This window comes from Epinephelus moara, chromosome 1, assembly GCF_006386435.1.
Source record: "Epinephelus moara isolate mb chromosome 1, YSFRI_EMoa_1.0, whole genome shotgun sequence".
NCBI classification, from domain to species: domain Eukaryota; kingdom Metazoa; phylum Chordata; class Actinopteri; order Perciformes; family Serranidae; genus Epinephelus; species Epinephelus moara.
Window position 1 is genome coordinate 10,948,888 of NC_065506.1, and position 26,357 is coordinate 10,975,244.

The 26,357-nt window shown below is 41.4% G+C and overlaps 2 protein-coding genes across 5 annotated transcripts in view; one reads left to right on the top strand and one right to left on the bottom strand.

The window, feature by feature from the left end:
• phkb (phosphorylase kinase, beta) overlaps window positions 1-663 on the bottom strand; it is a 149,508-nt gene extending 148,845 nt beyond the window's left edge. For 2 of the 4 annotated variants that reach the window (XM_050047575.1, XM_050047584.1), the window contains exon 1: window positions 578-647. In XM_050047575.1, coding sequence (XP_049903532.1) covers window positions 578-641 — 64 coding nt within the window. In that variant the 5' untranslated portion in view covers window positions 642-647. Of the gene's footprint in view, window positions 1-185; window positions 496-577 lie in introns of those variants that run through there. The other 2 variants (XM_050047594.1, XM_050047602.1) reach the window with 2 other exon arrangements.
• A 463-nt stretch (window positions 664-1,126) lies between these two features.
• itfg1 (integrin alpha FG-GAP repeat containing 1) overlaps window positions 1,127-26,357 on the top strand; it is a 183,914-nt gene continuing 158,683 nt past the window's right edge. Inside the window, exons 1-6 of the mRNA XM_050047630.1 lie at window positions 1,127-1,387; window positions 1,696-1,780; window positions 1,985-2,118; window positions 4,185-4,242; window positions 4,651-4,728; window positions 4,861-4,955. Coding sequence (XP_049903587.1) covers window positions 1,210-1,387; window positions 1,696-1,780; window positions 1,985-2,118; window positions 4,185-4,242; window positions 4,651-4,728; window positions 4,861-4,955 — 628 coding nt within the window. The 5' untranslated portion in view covers window positions 1,127-1,209. The remainder of the gene's footprint in view (window positions 1,388-1,695; window positions 1,781-1,984; window positions 2,119-4,184; window positions 4,243-4,650; window positions 4,729-4,860; window positions 4,956-26,357) is intronic.

Here is a 26,357-nt window from a genome sequence, read left to right on the forward strand (position 1 = left end):
GTATCACCACAGCCAAGCAGTACAGTACGTTTACAATCACAGCAGTCATTCTGTTGTGGATTTATAATGTGGATGTAAGTCAAGATCTGATTATAACTGGTGGTGTTTTTCTCAGTTTCATCACTACAAATAGTGATCATATGTGTGGTGATAAATAACACTTAATGTGGTGTTTTTATATTTACATTGTAGTACAATCTTCAAAGATGGGATCACTTTTGCCAGTGCCAGACTGACTCCCGGTGCAGGGATAACACAGCCTGCCAGATTTCCACAGGCCCTCGACTCACACCTCATGCAGCGCACACAGTACAGTCTACTGTGAGTGGGATATAACTGCGAAATGAGACCTGCTGAGAAGGTCTTAAAATAGCCCCCGAGTGCTGCACATTTACATCTCTGACCTTTCAGGCTTGTACCGTCACTGCAGTGGACAAATTAAATGGGAAGCTAGAGGCAAGTGTAACCCCCGTGTTTCGGTGGATTTACAAACAGACAGTCTCACACAAGCACCGTCACAACAGAAGCAATCGGGCGCGTCACACTGCACGGTGTCATGCAAAGTAAGAAGTCTGACCTGATCGTTTTGATCGGGCTTTGAATTCCAGGAGTTTCCAGCCGACATCTGCCAAGTTCGCCATGTTTACACCATGGTTTCAAAATAGTCAAATTCGCTACAAAAGTTTAAGTATTTCCGGTATTGTCCTTCAAAATAAAACAGAGTCAGTAAACCCCGTTACACAACAGAAATGTAAAACGTTTACGTGGCATTTTAGATAAGAAATTATAGCAAAAAGTGTCAATTCATATAAACTAGTATCAACGTAGTGTACTTACTATCACACATTCCGTCAAATTACTCTTTTCATCCTGAAAAATTTATTTATTCTGAAGACAAACTTCATTAACTTCCGGTATAGCACTTGCTATCTTATTTTAGCTTCATACAGCTATCAACTGTCAAACTACCCGCAGCACGACACTGACGTAAACGAGGAAATCCCAATATCTCATTGCTAACGCTTATTTCAGTGCATTGCTTTCCCCTCTTCCTAAAACATTGAAAAAAAACAGTGCAGACGTCTAACTTTAACGTATGTATTTAATATAATACGACATTTTGATAACGAAGCTGCTATTTCACGCTGCCGCAAAGCTGTGTGCCGTATTACAGTCGGTGTTGTTGTGAGGAGCTGCACTGAAACAAGGATGTGGATATTCAAGTTCAATATTTTCGCCTTTTTATTACTTTTTGTGGGACAGTATAAGGCATTTGCGCTTCAGGATGTAACGGGCGACCTTTTCGGTGCCGAAAATTTTGGGAAGGTGGCGGCGTTTGGAGATTTCTACGCGGATAAGCAGACAGACATCTTCATTATCAGAGAGCGTATGTTAAAGTCTCAGTAACGTTACTGTGCTTCCAGTTGTATTATACGTCACAAATTATGTTTAGTGTTTTACAGATATGTACTGTATGTTTTAATGTAGGCGATAGATATTATAACAATGCACCTAATAGCCGTAAATATTTTCGTAAATTGCCACATAACGCTATACTCAGGCTATTTAACATATGGTCCTGTGGTGACTATACATTATTTGCTTTACCTATTTGAAAACAACTAAACTGTCGTGGTGGAGATTAAATTAGCTTTAATTAGTATACATGCTCATGTTGACTTCTTACTTTTTCAGAGTCTGAACTGATGATATTCTTGGCTGACTCGAAAACACCTTACTTCAAGCCCAAACTTAATCTCACAAAGGACGTTTTCCCAAGGTACATGTGACTTTAAGTGCTTTTTAAGTTTTAATACTTTCCATTTACACATCACATGTAACATGTCCTAATTTCCTACCGTTTATCAGTACTGGGGAGGGGACTCATGTTTTAGGGTGGTTGTGTTTAGTTTTTAGGAGGGAATAGTTATATATAAGGGCACCATTACTTGTTCTGATTTTAATGGACAATATTTCTGTTCAGTGAAACCGTTATCACCGGCGTGGTTCCTGGGGACTATGATGGAGACTCTCAGATGGATGTCCTTCTTACAACCCAGATCCAGCGCTCCACTGCGACGACGGTTTTCATCTTTTGGGGGAACAACCAGACATTAGGTACAGCCTCAGTGAAAGTCTGGTGATTCTCATTGAGTAGACATGCCAGTGAAATCCAGGATGCCCATTTTGCCCTCAAGTGCACTGTCAGTAAAGTTAGAGCACCTTTTGCCATCTGTGTGGGAAAACGTTGGCAGATAGGGCAAAGTACCAATGTAGTGTAACCCTAACCCTAACAAGCAGGCTAAATGTGTGCTATAAAAAAGACAAGGAAAAAAAATACAGTAACTACACTGTGTGCACAATTATTAGGCAAGTGAGTATTTTGACCATATCATCATTTTTGTGCATATTCTCCAACTCCAAGCTGTATAAACTTGAATGCTTATTGGATTTAAGCATATCAGGTGATGTGTATTTGTCTAACGAGGGAGGGTGTGACCTAAGGAGATCAACAGCCTATATCAAGGTGTGCATAATTATTAGGCAGCTTCTCTTCCTCAGGCAAAACGGGCCAAAAAAGAGATTTAACTGACTCTGAAAGGTCAAAAATTGTAAAAAGTCTTTCAGAGGGATGCAGTACTCTTGAAATTGCCAAGATATTGGGGCGTGATCACAGAACCATCAAACGTTTTGTTGCAAATAGTCAACAGTGTCACAAGAAACGTGTTGAGAAAAAAAGACGCAAATTAACTGCAAAAGATTTGAGAAGAATCAAACATAAAGCTACCAGGAACCCATTATCCTCCAGCACTGTGATATTCCAGAACTGCAACCTACCTGGAGTGCCCAGAAGTACAAGGTGTTCAGTGCTCAGAGACATGGCCAAGGTAAGGAAGGCTGAAACCCGACCACCACTGAACAAGACACATAAGTTGAAACGTCAAGACTGGGCCAAGAAATACCTGAAGACAGATTTTTCAAAGGTTTTATGGACTGATGAGATGAGAGTGACTCTTGACGGACCAGATGGATGGGCCCGTGGCTGGATCAGTAATGGGCACAGAGCTCCACTTCGACTCAGACGCCAGCAAGGTGGAGGTGGGGTACTGGTATGGGCTGGTATTATTAAAGATGAGCTAGTTGGACCTTTTCGGGTTCAAGATGGACTCAAAATGAACTCCCAAACCTACTGCCAGTTTTTAGAAGACACTTTCTTCAAGCAGTGGTACAGGAAAAAGTCTGCATCTTTCAAGAGGACCATGATTTTTATGCAGGACAATGCTCCATCGCATGCGTCGAAGTACTCCACTGTGTGGCTCGCCAGTAAAGGCCTTAAAGATGAAAAAATAATGACATGGCCCCCTTCCTCACCTGACCTAAACCCTATTGAGAACTTGTGGGCCCTTCTTAAACGGGAGATTTACAGGGAAGGAAAACAGTACACCTCTCTGAACAGTGTCTGGGAGGCTGTGGTTGTTGCTGCACAAAAAGTTGATCGTCAACAGATCAAGAAACTGACAGACTCCATGAATGGAAGGCTTATGACCATTATTGAAAAGAAGGGTGGCTATATTGGTCACTGAATTTTTTTTTTTGAAATGTCAGAAATGTATGTTTGTAGATTTTGAGTTGTTTGTTTATTATTCTCACTTTAATAGATGAAAATAAACAAGTGAGATGTGAAAATTTTCATTTTTCATTTAGTTGCATAATAATTCTGCACACTAATAGTTGTCCAATAATTGTGCACACATGGATTTTCTCCTAAGAAAGCCAAAACCTCACTTTTACTTTCTTAAATATTCAAGTTTGAGGTTTATTAACATTTTGGATTGACCAAGAGCACTGTAGTTGTTCAATAATAAAATTAATCCTCATAAATACAACTTGCCTAATAATTGTGCACACAGTGTAAGTATGAACTCACCAGCCTGTGTTTTATGTAAAATTTGTAATTAAATTTGTACTTTACCATTTAAGGCCCATTTTTTGCTGTAAGACAGGCTGCAAACAAAGAAAAGAAAACCTGTATTTGATTTTTTTTTTGTGCCCAACTCAATATTTAATTCAGCTTGGTTCAGACCTGTCGACATCATAATCTGTTTAGCCTGTTTAGACCACTGCTGTCTTTTTGTCAGACCAACCATTTCTCATGGCCTTTTGAAACTGTTCATTTTCTACAGATAAGAGTGGGTGGCTCATGCTGAACAAGACCTTTACAGATCAACCTCTTGTTATGGAGTAAGTATCAGTCTGAATGGTGTTTACAGTGTTTTTCCAATTCAAAATATATGTTTTGATTTACTTTTTTTAATTGTTGTTGTTGTTGTTATTCTATATCTCATCGTTGAGATTCAAGATGCTAGCATACTGTACTGAATTGTACACTGAGTTTGAAGTTTATTAGATACCCCTATGCAATAAAACGAAAACCAGTAGCATATCCTAAATTCTGCCCCCTGCAATTATACAAATCGTTGTGGACAAAATATTTGAAAGACTTAAGTATAATGCTTTACAATACAACACCATCACTTTACTGTGACCTCAAAATTGACCATGGATTTACGCCTCTCTGACAGTGTCAACAAGTTTGTACAGTATGTACCTAATAACCTGTTTTTAAAAAAAGTGAAACTCTTTCCGCAGTTTCAATGGGGATATGGTCCCAGACATCTTTGGAGTCACCAACTCCGCCATGACTGAAGTGTGCTATCTCACCACCAGGTAATGAAATCATTCTCAACCTCACTGAATATGTTATGTTTGTTTGTTTGTAATTTTCTCATGCCTTGAACTACTTTCAAAAATGTGTGGCTTTTAAATCCTGCCATTACCTTGCATTTTTCTCCCGTTAAGGATTCCAGATTGGAGGACTGCACTGAGTTCATCTGTCAAAATGCGCACCCCTCACTCTAATGCTTTCATTGACCTCAACAAGGACTTCACTGCTGGTGAGTCAATGATGTTAAAGCAGTGTCTAACGGTGATAAACAAATGTAAAATGCTTTGGATTTATTTTCAGAGCACACAGCATACTCTTCAGGGAAGATGTGCTTAACACCTATCTCATATCTGTTGTAGCCTATAAATATATAAAGATATATTCATATATATATATATATATNAAAGTGTCACAAAACCTTATTTTAACACTGACAAAACCTTTTGCTTTTTAACAGCAGATTTCATAAGCTAAGTGGTCATGTAACCTGCTGGTTGTCTGGGAAGAGAATTACTTAATAGGATGCATTCAAATTAGAGGTTTAAACTGGAGATCATGTGACACTACATCAAGGTTTTACTCTAGAGCAAGGTAGTTTGTCATTTCTAATCGTCTGTTTCTCACTGTTAGTCTAAAATGGCATTTTTTCACCTATTTATATGGCATTACCCTCAAAAACTCTAAAAAACAAACCAGAAATCCTTCTTATCTAAGTATTTGAAGTGTTTCCTTTCAGTACCACAGGGAGACCATTCTCAGAACTCTGGAAAACAATTCCTAAATCGATCATTGCAAAACCAGCTCTTTGTTTAGCCGTACAAATTCCTCACATCAGGGATTGGCCAAAACTCTTCCAGAATAAAGAGTTTTTTGTAATGGTATCACAGGATGATGAAGTGAGGATGACTAACTTTGAGCATTTAAGTGAACACAGTTATAAAACTATATTCAACCCCCCTCAGACCCCACTGCTTCATTGATTCATTATAACTCTGACCTAACACATTCCTTCATTTTGTGTCTTATTCCTCCTCTGTGGTCCTGCAGTGTTTCCCTACACAGATCAATAGGTGTTAGTAATGTTTTAGGAGAAAGCTAGTTATAAAACAAGTCACGGTTAAGTTCTGCATTGAGACACAAGAAGCCAAAATGGAACAAAGAAGCACCGGTGCTGAAATGGCAAATCCTTTGGGGTTTAATTCTGCACATTTATGCTTGTGGCACAACTGGTATTGGTTGGAATGTTTGTGTAGTGGACAGTGGTGAAAAGTAATAAAGAATTTACTAACTTACATTTACTTACGTACAATTCTGACATTCATGAACCTTACTTACCCATACATTTTTTTTTCTTTCCTCTCCCATCAATCAAATCACGACCCCTCAGATTTCTTGTGACTTCTGAGCATTTGGTGGGCCCCAACCCCTAGGCTGGTAGCTGCGAGACTAAATTACCTAACAGTAAAATACATTGGTGACTGTGGCTCAGGAGGTAGAGCGGTCATCAGTGGTTCGATCCCTGACCCTTGCAGTTTACATGTCGAAGTGCCCTTGGGCAAGTTACAGAACTCCAAATTATTCTTGGCTGACATGACTCACATCGGTGTGTGAGTGTGCATGAATGATTATCTTGAGTAGATGGTACCTTGCATGGTATCCTCAGCCACCAATGAATGAATGTTATGTATGTGTGAATAGGTGAATGGTGCCTGTGTTGTAAAGTGCTTTGATTGGTCGCTAGACAAGAAAAGTGCTATAAAAATGCAGTCCATTAGCCATTTACTTACTTATTATTACTTACTTACGGATCATGTCATATACAATAACATCAGCTGTTTTTCTAAAGAACGAGCACTATTAATTTTTGATACTTTCAGCATGTTTTGCTACTAATACTTATTTTCTTTTACTTACTACGGAATTTGAATGTAGGACATTTATTTGTAGTTTTATCTACAAATATAGTATCTCCATCCTGATAAACAGTGGTATTCGCTGGGGGCTCAGGATTTATACGTTCATTATTAAAGCTGATAACCACAGAAATCGCATTCCACAAAGTTTCCCCTGAGGAACTCCAGGAACCAGACAAGAGACCAAAACATACATTTAATGCCACCAATTTTCAAGTTGACTGAGAGAGAACGGAATAGCCATTTTCTTCACCAGTGAATGGAGAAATCACCTCGTTCTTGTTTTACAGCATCTCACTGCTGTCCTTCTGCCCACTAAGTGTAGCGCTGTCACTTAGACTTATGGGAGGATTTTTCCCCCCTCTGGAAACTAATCCTCGTGTTTAAGGTAATCAGAGAGGATTTAGTCATGTCATACTCACTGCAGGTATCTTTTTGTGCTGTGTGGTTTTATTCCCAGGGCTGTCACAGTTTAACCAGAGAGCAGGTTTTGATTCATATTCAGTCTGTTTAGGGATTAACAGAAAGTCAATAAACTTCCACTTTTTTTGTGGCAGACTTGAATAAATCCTAGTAGCAATATTTGGTGTTTTGGGGTTTATTTTAATACAGATTGGATTGTGTTGGGGCGTCATTGTTTTTTTACGGCTTCATGAAGTATTCTGCAGTTCAGTCAGAGTGATAGCCTGCATGTCAGCCTATCTTTTGCTCTTTTTGATAGGCCCTGCACAGCCTATCTGTTTGTAAGTCACCTATCACTTCCTTTCCACCACCCATGTGACCATCACACACACACACACACACACACACACACACACACGCACAAGGACAGTGATCATTAAATCCTTGTGACCTCTTAAGTGTGTTCAGCTGCGTTCAGTTTGCCGTGGGTGAATGTGCTGCTGGAACAACAGAGCGGGAGGGGGACAGCCAGTGGAAAAAAGCCTACTGCACATCTTGTGGATGTCAGACGCTTTGGCTGCCTCTGTCTGTGGGAGCATGCAGATGGAGGGCGAGAGAGAGAGAGGAGCAAGGCAGGCAGGAAAGGAATGGAGAAATAAAGCCGAGTCGGAGAGGATGAATGGTTGGATAAATGGTTTGAAAGAAAAGGATGGTAGGAGAGATAAAGGGCAGAGGAAGGGTGGGAGGGGGATGAGCAAGGCGGTGGGTGACTCTTCAGCATGGCTCAGCTCACTGTCTGCTGTGACCACCTGCTCCTCTAAGCGGCACCGGCTGGAGCATCACCGTGTGGCTTAAGTAGGGAGAGTGTGAGTTTTAAAGACAATCTGGGTTTCATTTAGCCAGTTTAAGATAAATTAGAGTTGGAAGCTTTTCAACTGCCATTGATATTTTTAAAGATTCATATTAGGCTTGTTTGAGATGAACTGCGCTTCGCCTGGAACGTGGTCAAGATTAGGAAGCAACAGCTGGGGGCTGTGAGAAAAAGCTGTGGTCAAGTCAGACAGTTTCCAGCAGTATTTAGTATGCACAGGAAGTCAGAGAAACACTCACATCCTGTTAGTTCTGATTCCAATGTGTATATGTCTATCTCACGCTCCATTATACCCTCACTCGTGAACAAGACCCTAGGATATTGAACTCCTTCACTTGGGGCAGTAACTCTCCCGACCCAGAGGGGGCAGTCTACCGTTTTCTGGCAGAGAACCATGACCTCAGACTTTGAGGTGCTGACTATCATCCTGACTGCCTCACACATGGCTACAGACCGCCCCAGTGCATGCTGGAGGTTACAGTGATACAAATCTAACTGGAATGCATTGTGCTGGTTCATCTCAAACAAGCCCATTGTAGCCAACAGCTCATTGCAGGACTGTTGTACATATTGCATTGGATGTATCTTGGAATGTCTAATAATTTGCCCACCCAGAATATTTTACTCAGAAAGAATGCCCTGTATATCACTTGTAACTGTTGGCAACCAACATCAGCAGTGTTGTGTCTAGGATACATGTTGCATCATATGTATTTGCTTCTTTCATTGTCCCTCTGGGTATCTAGTCTTCTGGTGTTAATGTTTTGGCCCGAATTTGCCAAACATTATTCCAGGCATCTCTAGCCCCATAAATTTATAGCTCAGAGTGATTAAAGATGCCTTAAAATTGTTTAATATTAATGAGCATAAAAAGAGGGTATGAATGCACATTAATCTTAATTCATCCATATTAAGACATGCAGAGTTGAGTTACTGTGGGGAATAAGTGTAAAACTCTTGAATATGCAAATTGCATAAACGGGGGAAAATGAAAAAGTTTAAAAAAGATATTTGAATTGCACAGAGGCCTCATAAAGGATCTGGCAGAAATTGGTGGGGGCGAAGTTTCGATGTAATTATACAATTCAGTTTAATTTTTTTTCTGGTCCTTTGGTTTATGTGGAATTACAGTATAAGTGTAGCATCTTAATAAGTGTGTCTAAAATCATTGTGCAGGAAAGGGATTTAACTAGATCTACAGAAACAGGCAATCACCGGACAAAATAAAGAAACACATGAAAACACAAGATAGCAAAACAAATGAAAGCTCGTAATGAGTCTTTATAGTGGAAGTGAGACACCTCTCCTCTTATCATTTTCAGCCAGCTTTTCATGTTGGGAAGCCCTAAGTGTCCCCTCTCTCACCTATTGGTACAGTATTACAGTGAGGTATTTTGTTAGTGCGGTCCAAAGAGGATGAGGGCTGTTTCAGGGCCGTGTCACGACTCCAATCTCAGTCCAATGTCATAGCTGTAAACAGTCCCATGGTAGTGTATTGGCTGGCCTCACTACATCAGCACTGCCAGAGAAAAAAAAAGTCTGGAATTGTTTCTTGGCCGGTGTCAAGGCCTCATTTAGCCCGCTTATTGGACTCTCCAGCCAACCAACCTGGCGGCGACATACTGCATATGGCTCGTAATCTCTTTTGTTACTATCGTCCTCTTCCAGCCAGTGTCTGTAACAGCAATGCATTCATAACAGCTTTGTGTTGATGCTCTTTTGTTTCCCAGTTATTTTGTCTCTGTCCTCACACATTGAGGGATTTCAGGTCTATTTAAGGAAGTTGCTTTTTTTTCCAGCTCATTGTATGACTTTTGTACGTTTATACATTTGTACGTGTATTCGTATCGAAGTGTTACTGTACAGTACAGGACATTTGGTTCAGTATGCTACATCCCCACTTTGGTACACCCTGTCACCCAAACAATTACTGTCAAAATAGTCTACTATGTACTTCTCACTGCTGGACCAGAAATTCTGGGGCATGAGTTTTACCTGGGAAGTATTGGCAATGCAGCAGTTGCTGTCTACCAGCTGTACATATGGCATGCGAGGTGGCTTAGCTCAGTTAGAGAAACATCGTCACGCAGAGCTGGAGGCAGAGATTTTTTTTTTTTTTATGACAAAAGCATGACCCGCGCTACTGTCCCTCTGATTGGTTAGTAATCATTACCTTTGTTGGTGGTTTAGGGTGAGAATGTCAAGGTGTGCCAATCAAAGGTAGACTAAGGCATGGGGCGCGTCATGCCTTCACCATAGGAAAAATAAATTGGCAAGCTCATGAGCCCCTGCTGGCCCATGGTTTCAGACGGACACATGCACAAGCTTCAGACCCAATGTTTTTAGACATACGCATGTGCAAGTTTAAATGACAACACATGAAAATAGCACGACAGCAGATGGTAAAACAAAACATAAAACCACACTGTGCAGTTGTTTTAAATTAAGAAATGTTTATTGTGTTGGCAACCAACTGTTCAAACTGTTTTTTATAAAAAGACTACAAATGTGGACTATTATTTCAAGAATATTGGCAGCCATGATAGAGATTTTCAATCTCTGTGCATACATCTAGAACTGTGGGTCTGTGGTGGCTTTTTGGCTCTGCAGGTCAATGATATTGGGATTAGCTAGTTAGTCAAGCTCAACAAATTTTGTCAAACTGTATGCCAACATTGTTCAGCTGAATTCAGGTATACCTCTGTCGATATACTTGGAAAATTTTGTTTACAACAGCATCACCTGAATGTGTCGATTAACAAACACAACAAGAAACACACTGGAAGGCGAGTCCTTTTCCCCATAGGGTTCAGGCATCTTCTCATTGCAGATTTGGTCTGTGCAAAAGCAATAAGGATTGCTATAGGAGTGTTTATTGCTACAAAAATGTAATGGCACTCCATCACCGGGAATATCAAATTAACTGGTCAGACTGCTTGAGCCCCGCTACGATATGCATTTACATGTGCATTGTTTAGTCGTCCATTGTGCCTGCTCTGTGGAAAAAAAAGCACAAGCATTTTGTGTTTTTTGTTTGTTTGTTTTTTGTTATATTTTCTTCCTTACTGAATACATGTCAGTCCTTACTGTGCCTTAACAGTTACAGTAAGGATTTTGGCTAGTGAACCAATGTTGAATGTTTACATTTTCAATTGTCCTTTTTTTTTTTTTTTTTCCACCTTTACCCAAAATGTAACACTCCGTGAGCTCAAAACAGAGGCACACTAAACCATGAGGTTTGTACACTGTTAAACCACCAATATGCAGTGTCTGGACTAAATGATGTAAGGAAAGACAGGACAATGGAGTGGATGACATATCACTTAAGAGAAGTTTACATGGCTTGCAGCCCTTTGCACAGATCTCATGGGAGAGAGTAAACCATGTCTTCAACATTTTGGCCCAGTTACCTCAAGCTGCTCTAATGGTTAGTATCTAGAAACAGTGTTGCCATGGAAAAGGTTGTATATACAGCATCTTACTACCTTTTCTTTGCACCACAAAAGCAAAGATATCATTAAGCACCAAGCTGACTTTGTAGAAGTAGTTGTTCTGTTGTGGTTACCTCTCACCACAGTGACACCTAATTAGCAGGAAAACGGCTTTTGCAGGACAGCCAGGAGATTCAGATTTCTACAATACACCGCTGATGTGAGCAGGTGCTTCAATAGTCCTCAAAGCGTCTGTAATCATCAAAGCCAAATGACCACAGATCACATTATCATTTGAATGGTATACAGATCTGTCTCCAGTACAGGATCACGGTAACCATTCAGGGGCTTTATTACATCATGCCAAATCAGAAAGAGCACCGTTGGGCATGAAGCTATCGGGATATGTTAGGAACTTGTTTGAGGGAAAGGAAGTAATTGCAAAGTAATTATACTGTAGATGCCATTTTGGGAAAAAAAACATGCAAAAAGACAGCAATGCTGGCATAAGGATCCATTGCTAGGCAACGGGCATGGTAATGCTCTGTGCAGCATCCAATTAAACTAGCTCTGTGTCGAAGTGGCTTGTTGATTGTCTGACTAATAATGTGGTGGCAGTGGGGGGAAGAAAACAGATTTGCCAACTAATAAGGGTGGCCAAGAAGAAGAATTGATTATAGAGGTATTAAGTTTACATTTGGATTGCAGAGGAAGGCAATAGTCATTTTGGTAATCAGGGTACTATCACAGAGAGAGACATGCACACAGAGAGGAAGGATATTGTAAGAATTTCAAATAATAGTAATGGCATTTTTTTTTCTGATAATAAAAGTAATAATAATAATGATTATGTTGTATTACTATCCTACTGCCCTTCTCTCTAGGTAAACCAAGTTTACTGCAAATTTTCTGATCCTTTTATCCATAAAGGCTCATATATAAGCCTACTACAGAGTTAAACTGAATGATATGCTACTGTCCAAATAAGTACTACAGCAAACAGGCTCATAGATAAAGCCCCATCAGACAGGCAGCATGAATCATTGCCCCAAAACATTCATGGATTGATGTACTGAGGCTCTTGATCAAATAGCTTCATTACATACTTGTGAAGCTGTCTTATAAAAGAAACAAAGCTATGTCAATGATAGCGTCTGTGTTGTGTGATTAACTATATTGACCCAAAGTAAAAGATCGTTGAGAAAATCTTAGGTGATTAACTGTTGGCGGTTCAGGTTTGTTGAAGTACTTAGACAAACTGACAATAATGGGCAAGTGAAAAGTAAAGTTCTCCCATCCCCACACATTAAGCCACTTGGGCTAGCATTTGAAGAGCTCTGTTTTCAGTGGGGGAAAAACCTGGTCTAGTGTGGATTGAAGGCCAAAATAAAACATAATTGATTTGGGCTCATTCCGATATCTAAACAACTGTCTTTCCAGTCTGCCCATTCCCTCCTTTCAAAACAGAGAGGAACATATCCCAGTGCTAAACCCTCAGCTCTCACAGCCACGTGTAGCCTACATCTTCATTAACACATCAGTTGCATTCACTGCTGTTCCGCACATTCTAATTTCCCCATTTCATAGAGATTTGGAGTGAGCTCACAGGCATGTTAGGAGCGCCTGGTGCAATGCGCCAGCCCTTTGAGGTGTGTCGTTTGTAGCATTTCCGCCTCCAGGAAAGCTGGCGTAGCGTCAAACGGGCAAAAGAGACGTTGTGTTTATTTTGGTGAGCACGGGGGTTTTTGCAGATAAATGAATAGTAGAAATAAATGAGGCAGAACATGTCCTCTCTGATTCACACAGCACTGTGACCGTAGCCTGAGGTTATACTGTCTACCCATGTTCTGTCCCAAAATAAATTCCCTTGTCAAGAAGAAAACTGTACACGGGTAGGCATAAAGGGCAGTTTTGAATATTGATGTGAGTCACTTCTGTTTGAACAACCTACACTGAGGTATTTGTAAATATATATATCAAATCTGATTTTGCCAAAAAAAGCCACACTAGTGGACTGACTGTACAGTGCTGATCTTACATTTCCTCCAGCACCACCAGCAGGTTACATTTTTTACATATCAAGTAAAATATCTCATCACCTAAAAGATAGGTTGGCTCAAAACTTGGTACCAACATTCATGGTTCCTAGAGGATGTATCCTAACACTTCTGTTTATGTCCAAATACCTGTAAAATGATTCCCATCAACCTCAGCTGCACTTTTCATTTGGTGCTAATTATAAAATTCTAGCAAGCTAAAACACCAAATTATTATGATGAACATGGTAACATTATACTGTACCTGCTAAGCATCAGCCTGTTGCATTGTAATTGTGTGCACGTTGACGTGTTGACCTAAGGATCTACTTTAAAGCACTGCTTTGCATAAGTACAGACCTACAGAGCCGTTAGTGAGGCTGAAGACCTTTTAGGCCTCTACTGTCATGTCAGCGCAGGACTCCAGATGCAGTGTCACACTGGCAAAGTGGTACTTTCCTGGTGGGAGATAGGCCATTGAGGGTGACAGAATCAAAATGAATGAATTATTCCACCTCAGTAAGTGGTGATGGGGTTTACCCAACTCAGAATTATGTCAGTCAAATTGGATTTGGCTTTTTGATATGAATAATCAGCTATTAATTTAGTATAGAGTTTAGAGTCTGAGACCTTGAACAGGGTTCGGCAGGACATTCAGGGTGACAGTGATGTTCACATAATATAGTAAACAAGCCAAGCCAGCCAGCCCTCCAAGGTAATGTGTGCTAACTGCACTGATGATGGATCAGAAATGTGCAACAAGATTTTTTGCCGACACTGGATATCAAACAAAAGGCAGAGACTGTATCGTATTTAGTTGCTGTGAGCTTTAAATTCACCACTTCTAAGCAGAAGGCAGAAGATAGTGTTTTCTTGGAGCCTTACCGGGCAAAGCCTCTTTTCCTTCAGGTAGATCCTTCTTTCTCACTCAGACTCGCCCTAGGTGTGTTTCTGCAGCTGCCTGTTCCAGAGAGCAGCTTGAAAGTGAGGGGCGCTTACTCTGCAGCCACATCTGTAGACAGTGTCCCAGAAGTACACTGCACACTGAATGACAAAAACCCCCAAAAAGAACTGACTTGAAGAATCTCAGTCAACCGAGAGGCCTTTCCTTTTCCCATGCTATTCTCCTTAAAGCCACCACAAGGCAGCATGTGTCTGTTCCATATGCAGTTTGTAAATGGAGTGAAAAAGCACAATGTCAAGGCACAGTTTTGCATGGAAAATCTGACTGGTCTGTTTGGCACATGCATTTGCAGTGCCCCTGATGCAGTGGGCAGGGCGTACTTGACTGCCATCTGCTCCACTCCGCAGGGTTCAGGAAAATAGAGCCCTTGATCTTGTTATGGCATTGTTTGCCTTTACTAGCTAGTTAAAGCGCAATAGAATATATGATGAGTGAAACAGTGTGAGAAGTTAGGAAGAGATGCACCTGGTTGATACTAGAATGGATGGTCTGGAGGGACGGGGGATTGATACATTCTTTCAGATCCCTTGTCACTGGCTGGAGCATAAAACATTGTCCAATTACAGCAACAGATGTTCATAGAACAGGTGCACAAAACCCTCACCCCACCCTCCCAAAAACTGACAAAGTCCACAGCTTCACATCCAGGGGTATGTGGACACTGAGCTCCTGCCCTCCCTCTGGTTTTCTGGCAAAAAGTTTGGGTCAGTGGGGCTCGATGGAGGCTGCTTATGGGCTGTGGGATAGAGCCAGGCAGCTGACAGTCAAGCCAGGGCCCCCCGTTGCATGCTGGAGAGGCAGCCATAGTGGGTGTGAGGAGAGCCAGGGCCAGCAGAGCATGTTGGAGAATCAGAGAGGGCGGGAAGTCTGTGGGGTCCGAGACCACGGCCAAGTGCCTGCTGTCGGCTGTCCTCCAGAGCAAAACATGTATGCAGATATTATAAAATATGATGCTTTGGAATAAATTAAACTACTCACCATGACAGCAGTAAAAGCTTTGTGGCTGTGGTCAAAGTCAACATTTGCATTGCCTTGCATGAGCATGGACAATTTATGACATAACCAATCACAACAGAGCGCACAGCAGAGTGTTCCTCCCCTGTCCCTGTGAACCATCCATTCTAGCACCAACCCTCAGACCTCCAGAGCACCAGGATGTGCCATTTTTATGTTTTTACCGACATGGTTGGCTTGATAAGCACTGTCATTCCAGTCTGCAGTATTTTAGGTTTGTATCTGTACATTCTAGTGCTGAGTGTTTTTAAAACAATCTTAATTTGTAATTTGCCCTCAATAAATTTAATTAGTTTGCACAAATACACACACAGAGTTATCATTGTATTCAATACAATGACAATGCTCATCGCTCTTGATGTTGGCACACTACACTGATGCACGTCCTGTATATATACACACACACACTTGGTTCCAGTCTGTGGAATGAGCTTTCTTATGCTTGTTACAGTAGTTCCGCAAGCAGCTTCTGTTGACACACACGCACATGTGCAGCATAAAGAAGGAAAGCAAAATAGGATGGAAAGTGTGTGTGTACGAGAGGGTTTGGCCATAATCCTCCCCATAGCTACTGCACCTACGTTGTTCCCTGTAATGGTTTTAGGAGATTATTTCCTCCGGGAATAGCATTGCTCCATTCTATGCTGGTGTGTTTTGCCATGTTTGTGAATGAGCCGTTTTGATAGATCGGGGTGGAAGTCACACAGTGTGGAGTTCGGGCTACATATTGGCTTAGAGACGGATTTATTCTGCAGAGCTTTTCACTTTGTTCCTGGCCTGGATTCTGCATTTTATCTCTGTGTGTGTGTGTGTGTGTGTGTGTGATGTGAGGGAGGGTGGTGGGTTTGTTAATGTGACTGTGCGCACATCAGAACTAGCATCAGGGTATGAGGTACAGTTTATTGATGTTCCTGTACGTGTATGTTTGGGTACTATACAGCAGTATTCAATGGTGTACATTTGTGTGTGTATCTTTGTGGTACCAAGTGTGTATATTCATATAAATCAGTGTGGTTGCCATGACACTGATAGACATTATTCATTCTTTATTGAAAATGTTGTGACAAACTTACCATGTTGTAGCCTCTGGGAAAAAAAATCCCTGAAAGAGAAAAGCATCTTTAAAGAGAATCTTTCAACCCTCTCAGCCTCCGTAAGACATTTTAACTGAGGGGGAAAAATTGACTGTCATATTTCACTGCATTAACAAGTGAAGTGTGTGTGATGGCGCAGCTTACCCTGACTGTTCTCTCTCCGCGGACAAGGTAGCAGTACAAATGTATTTTTTTTAAGGTTTTCTTCTGCTCCTTCTTTCGACACTATAGTAAATCGTCTTTGTGGGCTTTGGGCAAGTTTGGAAAAGCTCGTTTCACAGTCCGGTGGTTCCTTGCTAGCAGAGGGACAGGGCCACATATCAATGGAGGTGGCCAGTGAAGATTTGGCTCCAACTCCACACAGTTCCCTCTCACACCTCTAAAAGGGACACTGTGACATTGTGCATTTAGCTACACTATTTGAGAAACATACTGAAAAGCCTAAAAGAGCTAAAAGCATTAAATCAATGCTAAATTATATGGATATAAAGATTGTAAATGCACCTCACTGCTGTTAGGGCCTTTTTTACCTTTCTAAGGGAGAGTGGATTCTTTAGAATGCTAAATAAGATCATATTAGTTGGAATTTCACCCATTTTAGCATCTTGTCATTGCTTGGTTAATGGTTTTGCTCATTACGTTTAGGCTTTGCATTGACTAATATTCCATCATTTATTATCTTGTAGTATGTAAGTAAGTATGTGGTCTTTACAGCCCGAGGTCTTTGGGTAGACCCTTCTAGGCTATTCCTGTGTCACTGCGAAAGGTTAAATGTAAGCAGGCTTTTGGTGTCAGGGCTCCACAGCTTTGGGATGACCTTCCTGAGGATCTCAGCATTACAGTATCATATTTTAAGAGTCTTCTTGAAACATGCATTAATATAGGGGTCTGCATATGGCGGTTTAGCCTGCAGGTACCAAAGACCCACAGCAAATGCTGGTAATGTGAGTTCGATTTTCAAGGCTGCAGGAGGCCTAGTGGCTGAAATGCTACAAGGTTGGGGTGCAGGCTTGACAGCCCCCTGTTCATATGCTGTAGCTCATTTGTTCCTTTTTGGTGTAATGACATAATGTTGAATCTTTTGTCGTCTGTAGCACTTATAATAAGTGCTGCAGAAATTACACAAAGGTTTGTTCTCAAATGTTCCTTTGTTAGCATCGTTCACAGTTCTATTTTGCCAAGTTTGCACAAGGCTAAGAACTGTCTTAAAACCTTCCAGCTTTTTCTCATGGTCTGGCAAGTGACCAGCTATAATTCTAATTGCAAGAGCAGGTCAAAACTCCTGTGCATGCTGTCTTTGAGAAAAAGATTGTGTCTGTAGGCAGTACATGAGGATAACAGAGTTGGTGTGGGAGAGACATTATTTCACAGGGTCTATTATGCAGACCAAATGTCAAATAAGTTGTATTTTGTATGAACTGTTGTGATCACTGGAAGTATTTTTAGAGTTCCACTCCAGACACATTTTAAATACACTGCTACATTTGTTTACATGGTTTTCACACATGAAAAGTAAACAAAGAGTCTGTCATGGCTACATATGTGTCTGTACTGACATGGATGTCAACTGTAACTGCAACTTTAGTGGTTTGCGAAGGCATACAAGTGGTTACGAAACACATTATTATATCTGCTACAATGTGACAGTGTATTCAAATTGTCTCAGAGTTATTACATAAATATACTAGAGATCCAATGGGTTTCCCAAACATTCTTTTATCAGTGGTGGCCCGCCACGATTAAAACATCAGCTGCCATGTTTTGATTCTTTATTTTTGGAGCTGGACCTTTCATTAGGAGTGCTGCTGGAATATATAGCAGTACAGAGTGTACTCTGGGCACAGACAGAGCAGCAGAATGCCGGGTGCAGTGAAATTGAAACTAAGCCATTTATTGCACTGGGTCCTCCCCACCCCCCTCATCATCAGCTTCCACCACACATAGATTCTGATTCTGCAGGAACCACTGTCCAATCAAAGTTTTCAGAAAGATGTATGCTGTCTGGCTGAGATTTTTATGTCACTTGTAATAAGTTTGCTCTCGTCTGCCCTGTAAGACATTGTAGGCGACATAAACACAGGAAAATACATGTTTGAGTGGAGGGGTCTTTAAAGATTTGGTTTTGCTTGTTTGGGTAATCAGGAGATTTTGGCCAATTATGTGGCTCTTTGTTCAGCCTGTATAGGTTTGCACACACTGTGTGTATTTTTGCTTATCCGAGCATTTCAACAAGCACCGGATGTCAATAGATTGGACTTGAAGGTCTGCATATTTTCAGACTAACCTTCTCGCCTTTCGTCTCACTCTCAGCGAGGAGGGAGCATTGCCTCCCAATGTCTGTATGTGTTTCACTGGTGACGGCTGTGACATTTCCTTCAGAATACCAAAGGCCCTCTCTCTGTCCAGCTGAGGCATGGATCAGTCCGAGGGTTAAAGACAGAGGGAACAAATCGATGCAAACAGACGAACACAGAGAGCTCGACTGATAGGCTGCAGGATGGCTTACAGCAAGACTACAGACAAATACAAACAAGACACACAAACTTAACAACAAGCAAGTGCAGGCGCACACACTTTGTGCTTTCATCCTTCTCATTTTGCCTCATTACTGTCAGCCTCATTCAAACTCCATCACACACACACACACACACACACACACACACACACACACACACACACACACACAAACAACAGCTCAAATGCACACAAAGTGGACATTTGTCCCCCCACCCCCCATAAACAGAGCAATGAGATCAGTCAGCATGGCAGCCTTCCTTGAGCCCATCTCCCCAGCAACCTAGAGGGGATAGAGCACACAACTGTGCGTCTGCACATGTGTGCGTGTTAATGCATTTGTATGTGTGTGTGTGTCCTTTTGACAGTGAGTGGGGGATAGGAGTCACAGCTTGTTTACTGAGTAACAGGCCAACAAATAACCTGCTCAGGGGTATTAGAGACATGACGAAAAGAGAGGATCAGCTCCGTTTGTCTGTCTCTTTTTCTTTCTATCACCTTACCGTGCTGACTCTCTGTCTTTCTCTTTTCCTTCATCTCTGTTGGTTCCTCTGTCCTCCTTTGCTGCTTTGCCCTCATCCTCTTTTCTTGCACTCCTACATTTTCTCCCACAAATTTCACTTTCTGTTGCCCCACCATCACACGCACAAACGCACATAACCCTAATGGCTTGGAGCGTGGTGATGAGCGAGGTGACAGTACACATGCCCAAACACACACAGCATATCAGACACTAATGCAGCAGCAGCGGTGCTGGCTGTCACATCCACTCTGCACTGCAACCTGGATAAACCACCGCTACTGCTGCTGCAAGGCCTTTTACAGGTACAAGGAGGGGGGATGTAATACTGCCGTCGCTGTTGTTGTTGGCCTTAGATTGCCCCTCTAGACTAAAGAAAGCACAGACAGGGACTGGATATTGCACTATGGGGGAGGATTGGGAGTAAAAAAGTTTCAGGGAAGAGAAGAGGAAAGAGGAAGTTTGAAAGGGAAACATGAGTTTTTTTCTGATACTGGAATGAGTCACTGAGTTTCCCTCATCAGTTTTTTATCCTCAATTGAAGTAATGAATGTCATCATGCTCTACATTTATAAATGAATAAACGGGGGGGGGGGGTGCATTGTTAGTTTGTTAGCTTATATATCATTTACAATGTCCAAGACATTGCTGATTGGATTTTCAAACTTTGCAGGAATCCAGGGGAGCAATTCAGCTCACTGCTGTGTTTTTGCAAATTACATAGAGAGAGACAGATTTACAACAGCAGTTAGACATGCATGCAATGTTTCCAACTTTATTGACCAAAATTCAGCTTTTGTCTCTCTGAACAAATGATCAGAAATGTTCACCTGTGGTATCACTTGGCTGCCTTTACCTGTGTATGACATACTGTTAGAAAGAAAGCAAGTAAAGGGATGGACAACAGTGAAGCAAAGAAGAGAGACAAGTTCAGTTGTGAAAGGAGTCATGCAGTCATCCGATTCCAATATATAGTCCCGGCACTATCCAGCACAGCGGAATCAATAATCCTGGCTTTCTCCACTAGCGGTCATGTCCTCCCTCACCTCAGCAACTATCTCCACTCTTATGCTGCCATGCAACCACTCCAGAGCCATACACCATGTGCACTGGATCTTGTAAGGGGAAAGTGGATATACACTGCATGTATGTGTACAGTATTAAGGCTTTGAAAGACTCAGTGACCTGACTTTTCTTGTGAGTCAGTACCGAGGCCTAACCGAGGCTTGACAGCTCCATAAAAGCACAGCACCAATTTTAATAAGCTGCTAATTGGAAGCTTGCAAGCACAGGCTGGCAGAATAAAACGACTGCTCATTTTAGTGAACATTGATGAAGCTCGCGGTTGCCACAGTGCTGAAAGGCTAAAGGACACATGGAAGGGATAGCGATGTTGGGTTAGTACAGTGTATACTTATGTGTGTGTGTGTTTGTTTGTGCGTGGGTGTGTGTGCTTCCACGTGCCATTGCTGTAGTGGCAGGCATGAGAGTAACAGGGGACTGGTGTGAACAGAGTAATTAGCTACAACTCTACGAACCAACTCTCTTCTCTTTCCTCCCTCGCTGTTCTGCTCTTTTAGCCAATTTGAGTTGCAGCATTATTGTTCTTTAATAATCTGTTTCTATATGGAGGAGAATAACAGGACACTGCAGAGGAGAGGCCCTTTTGAGTTAGTTAATCCCCTTAGTGAGGTAAAAATCAAGCCAATTTAGTAACATTATCCATTTAACGTATTGAGAATTAATGGAAAAAATGATTTGTCACATTTTATGAACATTGTTCATGTTTTTGGCACTCCACTAAGACACTGAAGTAATGCTCAGTAAGAGGTCTCTGTTGTATATAGGCCTGGTTTTCCTCTGTGTTGATTTACTGATGTAAATGTTTAGTAGTTTAGTAGTCTACCGGGCAGGTTCCACTCCTGTGGTCTGAATTTTGTTGGCTGCCCTTTTGGTTGCATTTGGGTCACAAATTTCGCCTTTAATGTGCTCATCCATTTGTTTCGAGCTACAGACCTGTGACTGTTCTCGGCTCACTGTTCACTGAGTCATAACACCTCTTGATCCACAGCAATGGTGCTCCTGTCTTGGGCTACGGAGTATGGCAGATAAGGGGGTATGTGTGTGCTGAGAGAAACAGATAGAAGGAAGGTGATAGTGAGACAAAGCAAGGAGATAGTATAGGCTCCCGCCTGCTGCTGTCTATTCTCCTCAGTGTCAGAGTTCTCCTTCTCTGCCGAGGCTTAGCACCCGCCTAGCATCACCCTATCTGTTTATACAGAGGCTAATAGGAAGCCTGGTCTTTATCCCCACACTGCAGCTCAACATAATGGAATAGAGAGACATAATGCTGCTCGAGTCAAACAGTCAGCGGAGGCCTTTAAATTGCTTCCAATCCCCTTAACAAATCTGATGGAGAGGCTATGAATAACTCAAGGACTGCTCATCTCCCCACGCTCTGCTTCTCTGCTCCTCTCCTCTGCTCAGTCTAAACCTGAGTATCAACTTGGATTAACTCACTTTACTTCACTTTTTTAATTATCAAGTATCAGCTCATATTACCAAACTGATCTATTGCAAGTCCATTTTACATTTCAGTTTGCAGATCCCAAGCAGACATCACATGCTTGCAGCAGTGTTGTGATAGAAAATGTAAAAAGTTTCCTCCGGATTTTTAATTTTCTTCCTGAATGAATACAGAGAACATAGTTTGAAATGTGAGAATTTACTGCAGTCTCATGTGGTGAGATGACTTGTTGAAATGACTTGGGTCTGATGAAGAGCACCCTTCACGTTTCATTTCCTCTTTATTTCTTGAGGGTGGTGTGTCTTTCTTTCATGCTCTCCCCTCTTTCGGGTCATTTAAATTATCTCCCAACAGTCCATTGAAATGGGGTTGTGCCAAGTGTTTAACATGTCGAGGTCTGATGTTTTGTTTTACATTGAAAGCCCTCAGTGCAAAGAGCAGAAAAAACATTTACCCCTGCACAACTGAAAACATTTAATCTGTGTTATAGTAGAATTCAGCAAGTTTTGTAGAAGTTAAAATCTCACTGCACATTTGCAGCCCGTTGCATCATCAATGTGTAACTTTGAACGTAGGTTAGCAGGAGTTACCATATAATTTAGTAAAACCAGGTTGTATCACAGCTTAGTTCCAATGTAGAGTGGAGAGTGAAATTAAATGTACGCTTCCCCTGAGCAGGTGGAAGTCGTTCTGTATCAACTGTTGTCATGCTGGAACAGTTAGAAAGATGGGAGAGACTAAATCCAAGCAAGAGAAAAAGGTTGTTGTTGTTTTTTTTCTTTAAACTTAAGCTGCCTTCTAGAGTTGTGACATTAGTGGAGTTTTTAACTTAGACACAATACCTTGAAAAATATTGATATCAGATCAGATCCATCCCTCGCCCTCCACAGCGCCAGCCTCTCGCCTAGAGATATTCACTGCTTGCCCCAAAAATCTAAGATGGCAATGGCCAAAATGCCAAACTCAAGGCTTCAAAACAGGAGTCCACAAGCCAATGGGTGACATCACGGTGGCTAGGTCCTTTGTTTTATATGATCTGTTACAGCACTGCTCTTCCCATAGGAAAACGATAGCAAAGCCAGGGCAGAGTGGTTTTACCACTGATCACATGTGGGCAGCTTTAGGCTACATCGAGAGCACTTTGTCTGTGACAGACACCATCACTGTGATTATTATGATGATGCTGAGACACACTCAGTGTTGTGCTGCACAGTTACCATTACTTGCACTAGATGAGGGCACAAGTGTGATTTTATTCTTCATTCACTTATGATTGCCACTGGCACCGGTTGGTTGTGAACATGAACTTACTGGGACGTCTTAACTTTGGACAAATCTCTTGCACTTTTATTTTCCATCACTTTCTGTAAAACTAACTAGGTACAATATAACAGCTGTTGTGTAGACTTTACACTTCTACCTATGATCATAGTTTAAAGCAGTGCAACAGGCTGCAGATCTCTAGAATGTATAAATGAAGAATAACTTCTACTGTATTTGTTGTTTAGACTTAAGCTATTATTGAATTGCTCACTTTCTGTCATGATTACAGATGTTTTAATCCACATGTGGTGCATTGCACATTTTGTTGCCAACATGTGTCCAACAAACAGTAAACACCTGCCCTTACTTGTTTAAGCTCATCTGTGTCCTGCTGTACTCAAAACAGCATAGAGCCAATCAAACCTTTGTGCAGCACGCTGATATTTGTCCCAACACAAACAGCACTGAAACCTACAGCATGCTGGTCTGTCCCACAGTTTACCTGGTTGCACTGTTTGTTTTAATATACGGTACTTGAGCTATGACTGTCATTGCTCTTAACACCCCGTTATTGGCAACAAACGCACTTGCAATTATTCTGTTCGTGTGAAGGGACTGTCTGATTGTAGACAATGGGCTGGATCACAACCCAGTGACAAAGAAATTCACACACAGATGCACACACAGATATTTAAATAATGTGCTGAAATCAGCCATGCAGTGTGGGGGCGGGTGTATGCGTGTTTATGCAGCCTGCTCATCATGTACTCGCTCATGTGGGTGTGACAGTGTGCTTCTTGAAGTGTCATTTGTAGGGAAGAGACAATTCAACCAAACACAAAAATCTGAGAGAGTGTGCGAGAGCGAAGGAACGCAGAAGGAATAATCAAGTGATTATAGATTGCCTCTCTTGCAATTAAAGGATTAGTATGCTTTTGCCTTATAGTGATTTCCTTTGTATGCCTGTATTTTTGTATACAGACACACCTCGAAAATGGGGTGGACTAAGCATCTGGTATCAGTCTCTCTCTTTCTCTCAGTCTCCCTCTGCCATATTTTTTTTTTTTTTAATGCCTAGCCTAGCCGTTGCTCCAGCCTTCACAGTTCGCATGTCTTTAATTATCCGGCGACATGACATACCACTTAGAGCTCTGAATCCCTGTTGCTGTTACGCAACCCCAACCTCCCACACACAAACACATTTATATACCTCAATTATGTATGCATCTTTCCCAAGTGGTGGAGTATGACAGTTCTATTAGCTTATCCTTTGAATGTGTGTATGCACCCATAGTACAGAGTGCCAGAATCGGTGGCGCTGTTGAATCGTTTTAGGTTTTGGCGTCTGTAGTTTACTTGCTGGTAACCCAAAGGTGATAAATAAATTTCAGTGTGTGACACAGCATTCAGAACAAATTTAATAGCTGTGCAAAGTAGAACATGCTCACATACGTGATATTATGCTTTTAAATATGTATGTGATTCTCTGGGAGAACAGTTGATGACATCATTAGCAACACTGTAACTCCACCAATATAGACCAACAATCAAAACACAATCACATAAAACAGCAAAAGATACCAAAAATGTAAACTTAAGATAATAAGCTTAACTGTAAATGTGAAAATGAAGCAACTAAGACTAAATCATTTTGCACAGAAAAATCCATGGAATATTTATTTACAATAAAAAATTGATTTAAATTGTGTCTTATAAAATCTGTTAGTATGAAGACGTTGTGCTGACATGTAATACCTATTAAAATACAGCTCTCAATTCAAACTAAACTCACAGTGGTGGTGAAAGAAATGAAGCCTAAATTGGGCAACTATTGCAGACGTTTGGTAACTGCTGTCAAGAGGCTGGGCACCGAATTTTGGACTAATGGCAGTGTGAATGCAGTCCTAAAATAATGCCAATTAAATCATATCAAAGGAATATTTTGGAAGGAATAATCAAGGCAATAAGGCTCATGTTTTAAGCCCTACTGTCTGTTCGCAACACTACAGCAGTGTTCCTGCTCTTCTTTTTCTACTGAGCCATGGTTTGATGGGATTAGCAGGCTTTGATGGTCGTGTTGGTCACTTCCAATCATACAGGTCTAACAGGATTACTAGTAGCTTGTCATGAACTGGGACAGCCACAGTGCCTGTTTGATGTCACCAGTGTGACCTCATCATCACCTCTTGAACAAAGGTCCTGTCAGTGTCATTCAGACCTGCTGGCAGCTCTGTAATTGTCAAACATTGTCTTGTTATAGGCAGGAACAAATGTAGAGAGATTCATCATTTTGTTCCAGTGGGAGAGTGTGGAGGAAGTAGGAGTAAAAACCTTTGCTTGGGGACCGGGTGGCCTGGGTTTGAAGCGTAATTGGAGCACCTCCTCAATAAATTGAAGTATTCGCAAAATGTGATGGATGATCAGAAAGTAAGATTATATCTTGTGCCTCTAGACACGTCCATTAACCTGCGTTAGTTATGCGTCCACACCCACCTAGATGATGTATTTAAAGGCTATGTGACCTTGCCTGCAGTGTCTTGAAAGAGCACTCTACCAGTATAGCACTACACCCCTGTAACATTGTCAGACATAAAATGGACAGTTTTTCAGAAATGGAGAGACATATTGATTGTGTCTGAAATGTGTGTGTCCTAAATTCCCTTCTCAGTGTTTAGGGAGCTCTGTGTAGTCCCAACTTTACAGCAGTAAATATGTTTACAGCCTGGTACAAAAGAAACATTTTTGGGGGGATAATTTTTTAATAAGTCACCTGTTTACATTTTATTAAGGCCCCAGCTGCGCATATTTAAGGGAGAGGCCACTTGAGTCACAGGCTGTCTGCCGAAATGTCATCAGCTACTCAGTCAGATCCACCCGTGGCTCCTCCACAGCAACAGCCTCTTGTCCCAGAACAGTCACTTCTGGCTCCAAAAACCAAGATGGCAACAGCTGAAGTGCCAAACTCAAAGCTTCAAAATGGCAGTCCACAAACCAATGTGTGATATTAGTAGCGACATATATTATTTATACAGTCTTTGTATTAGACTGAGCTTATTTTCCCAAATTAATAACAACATTACAA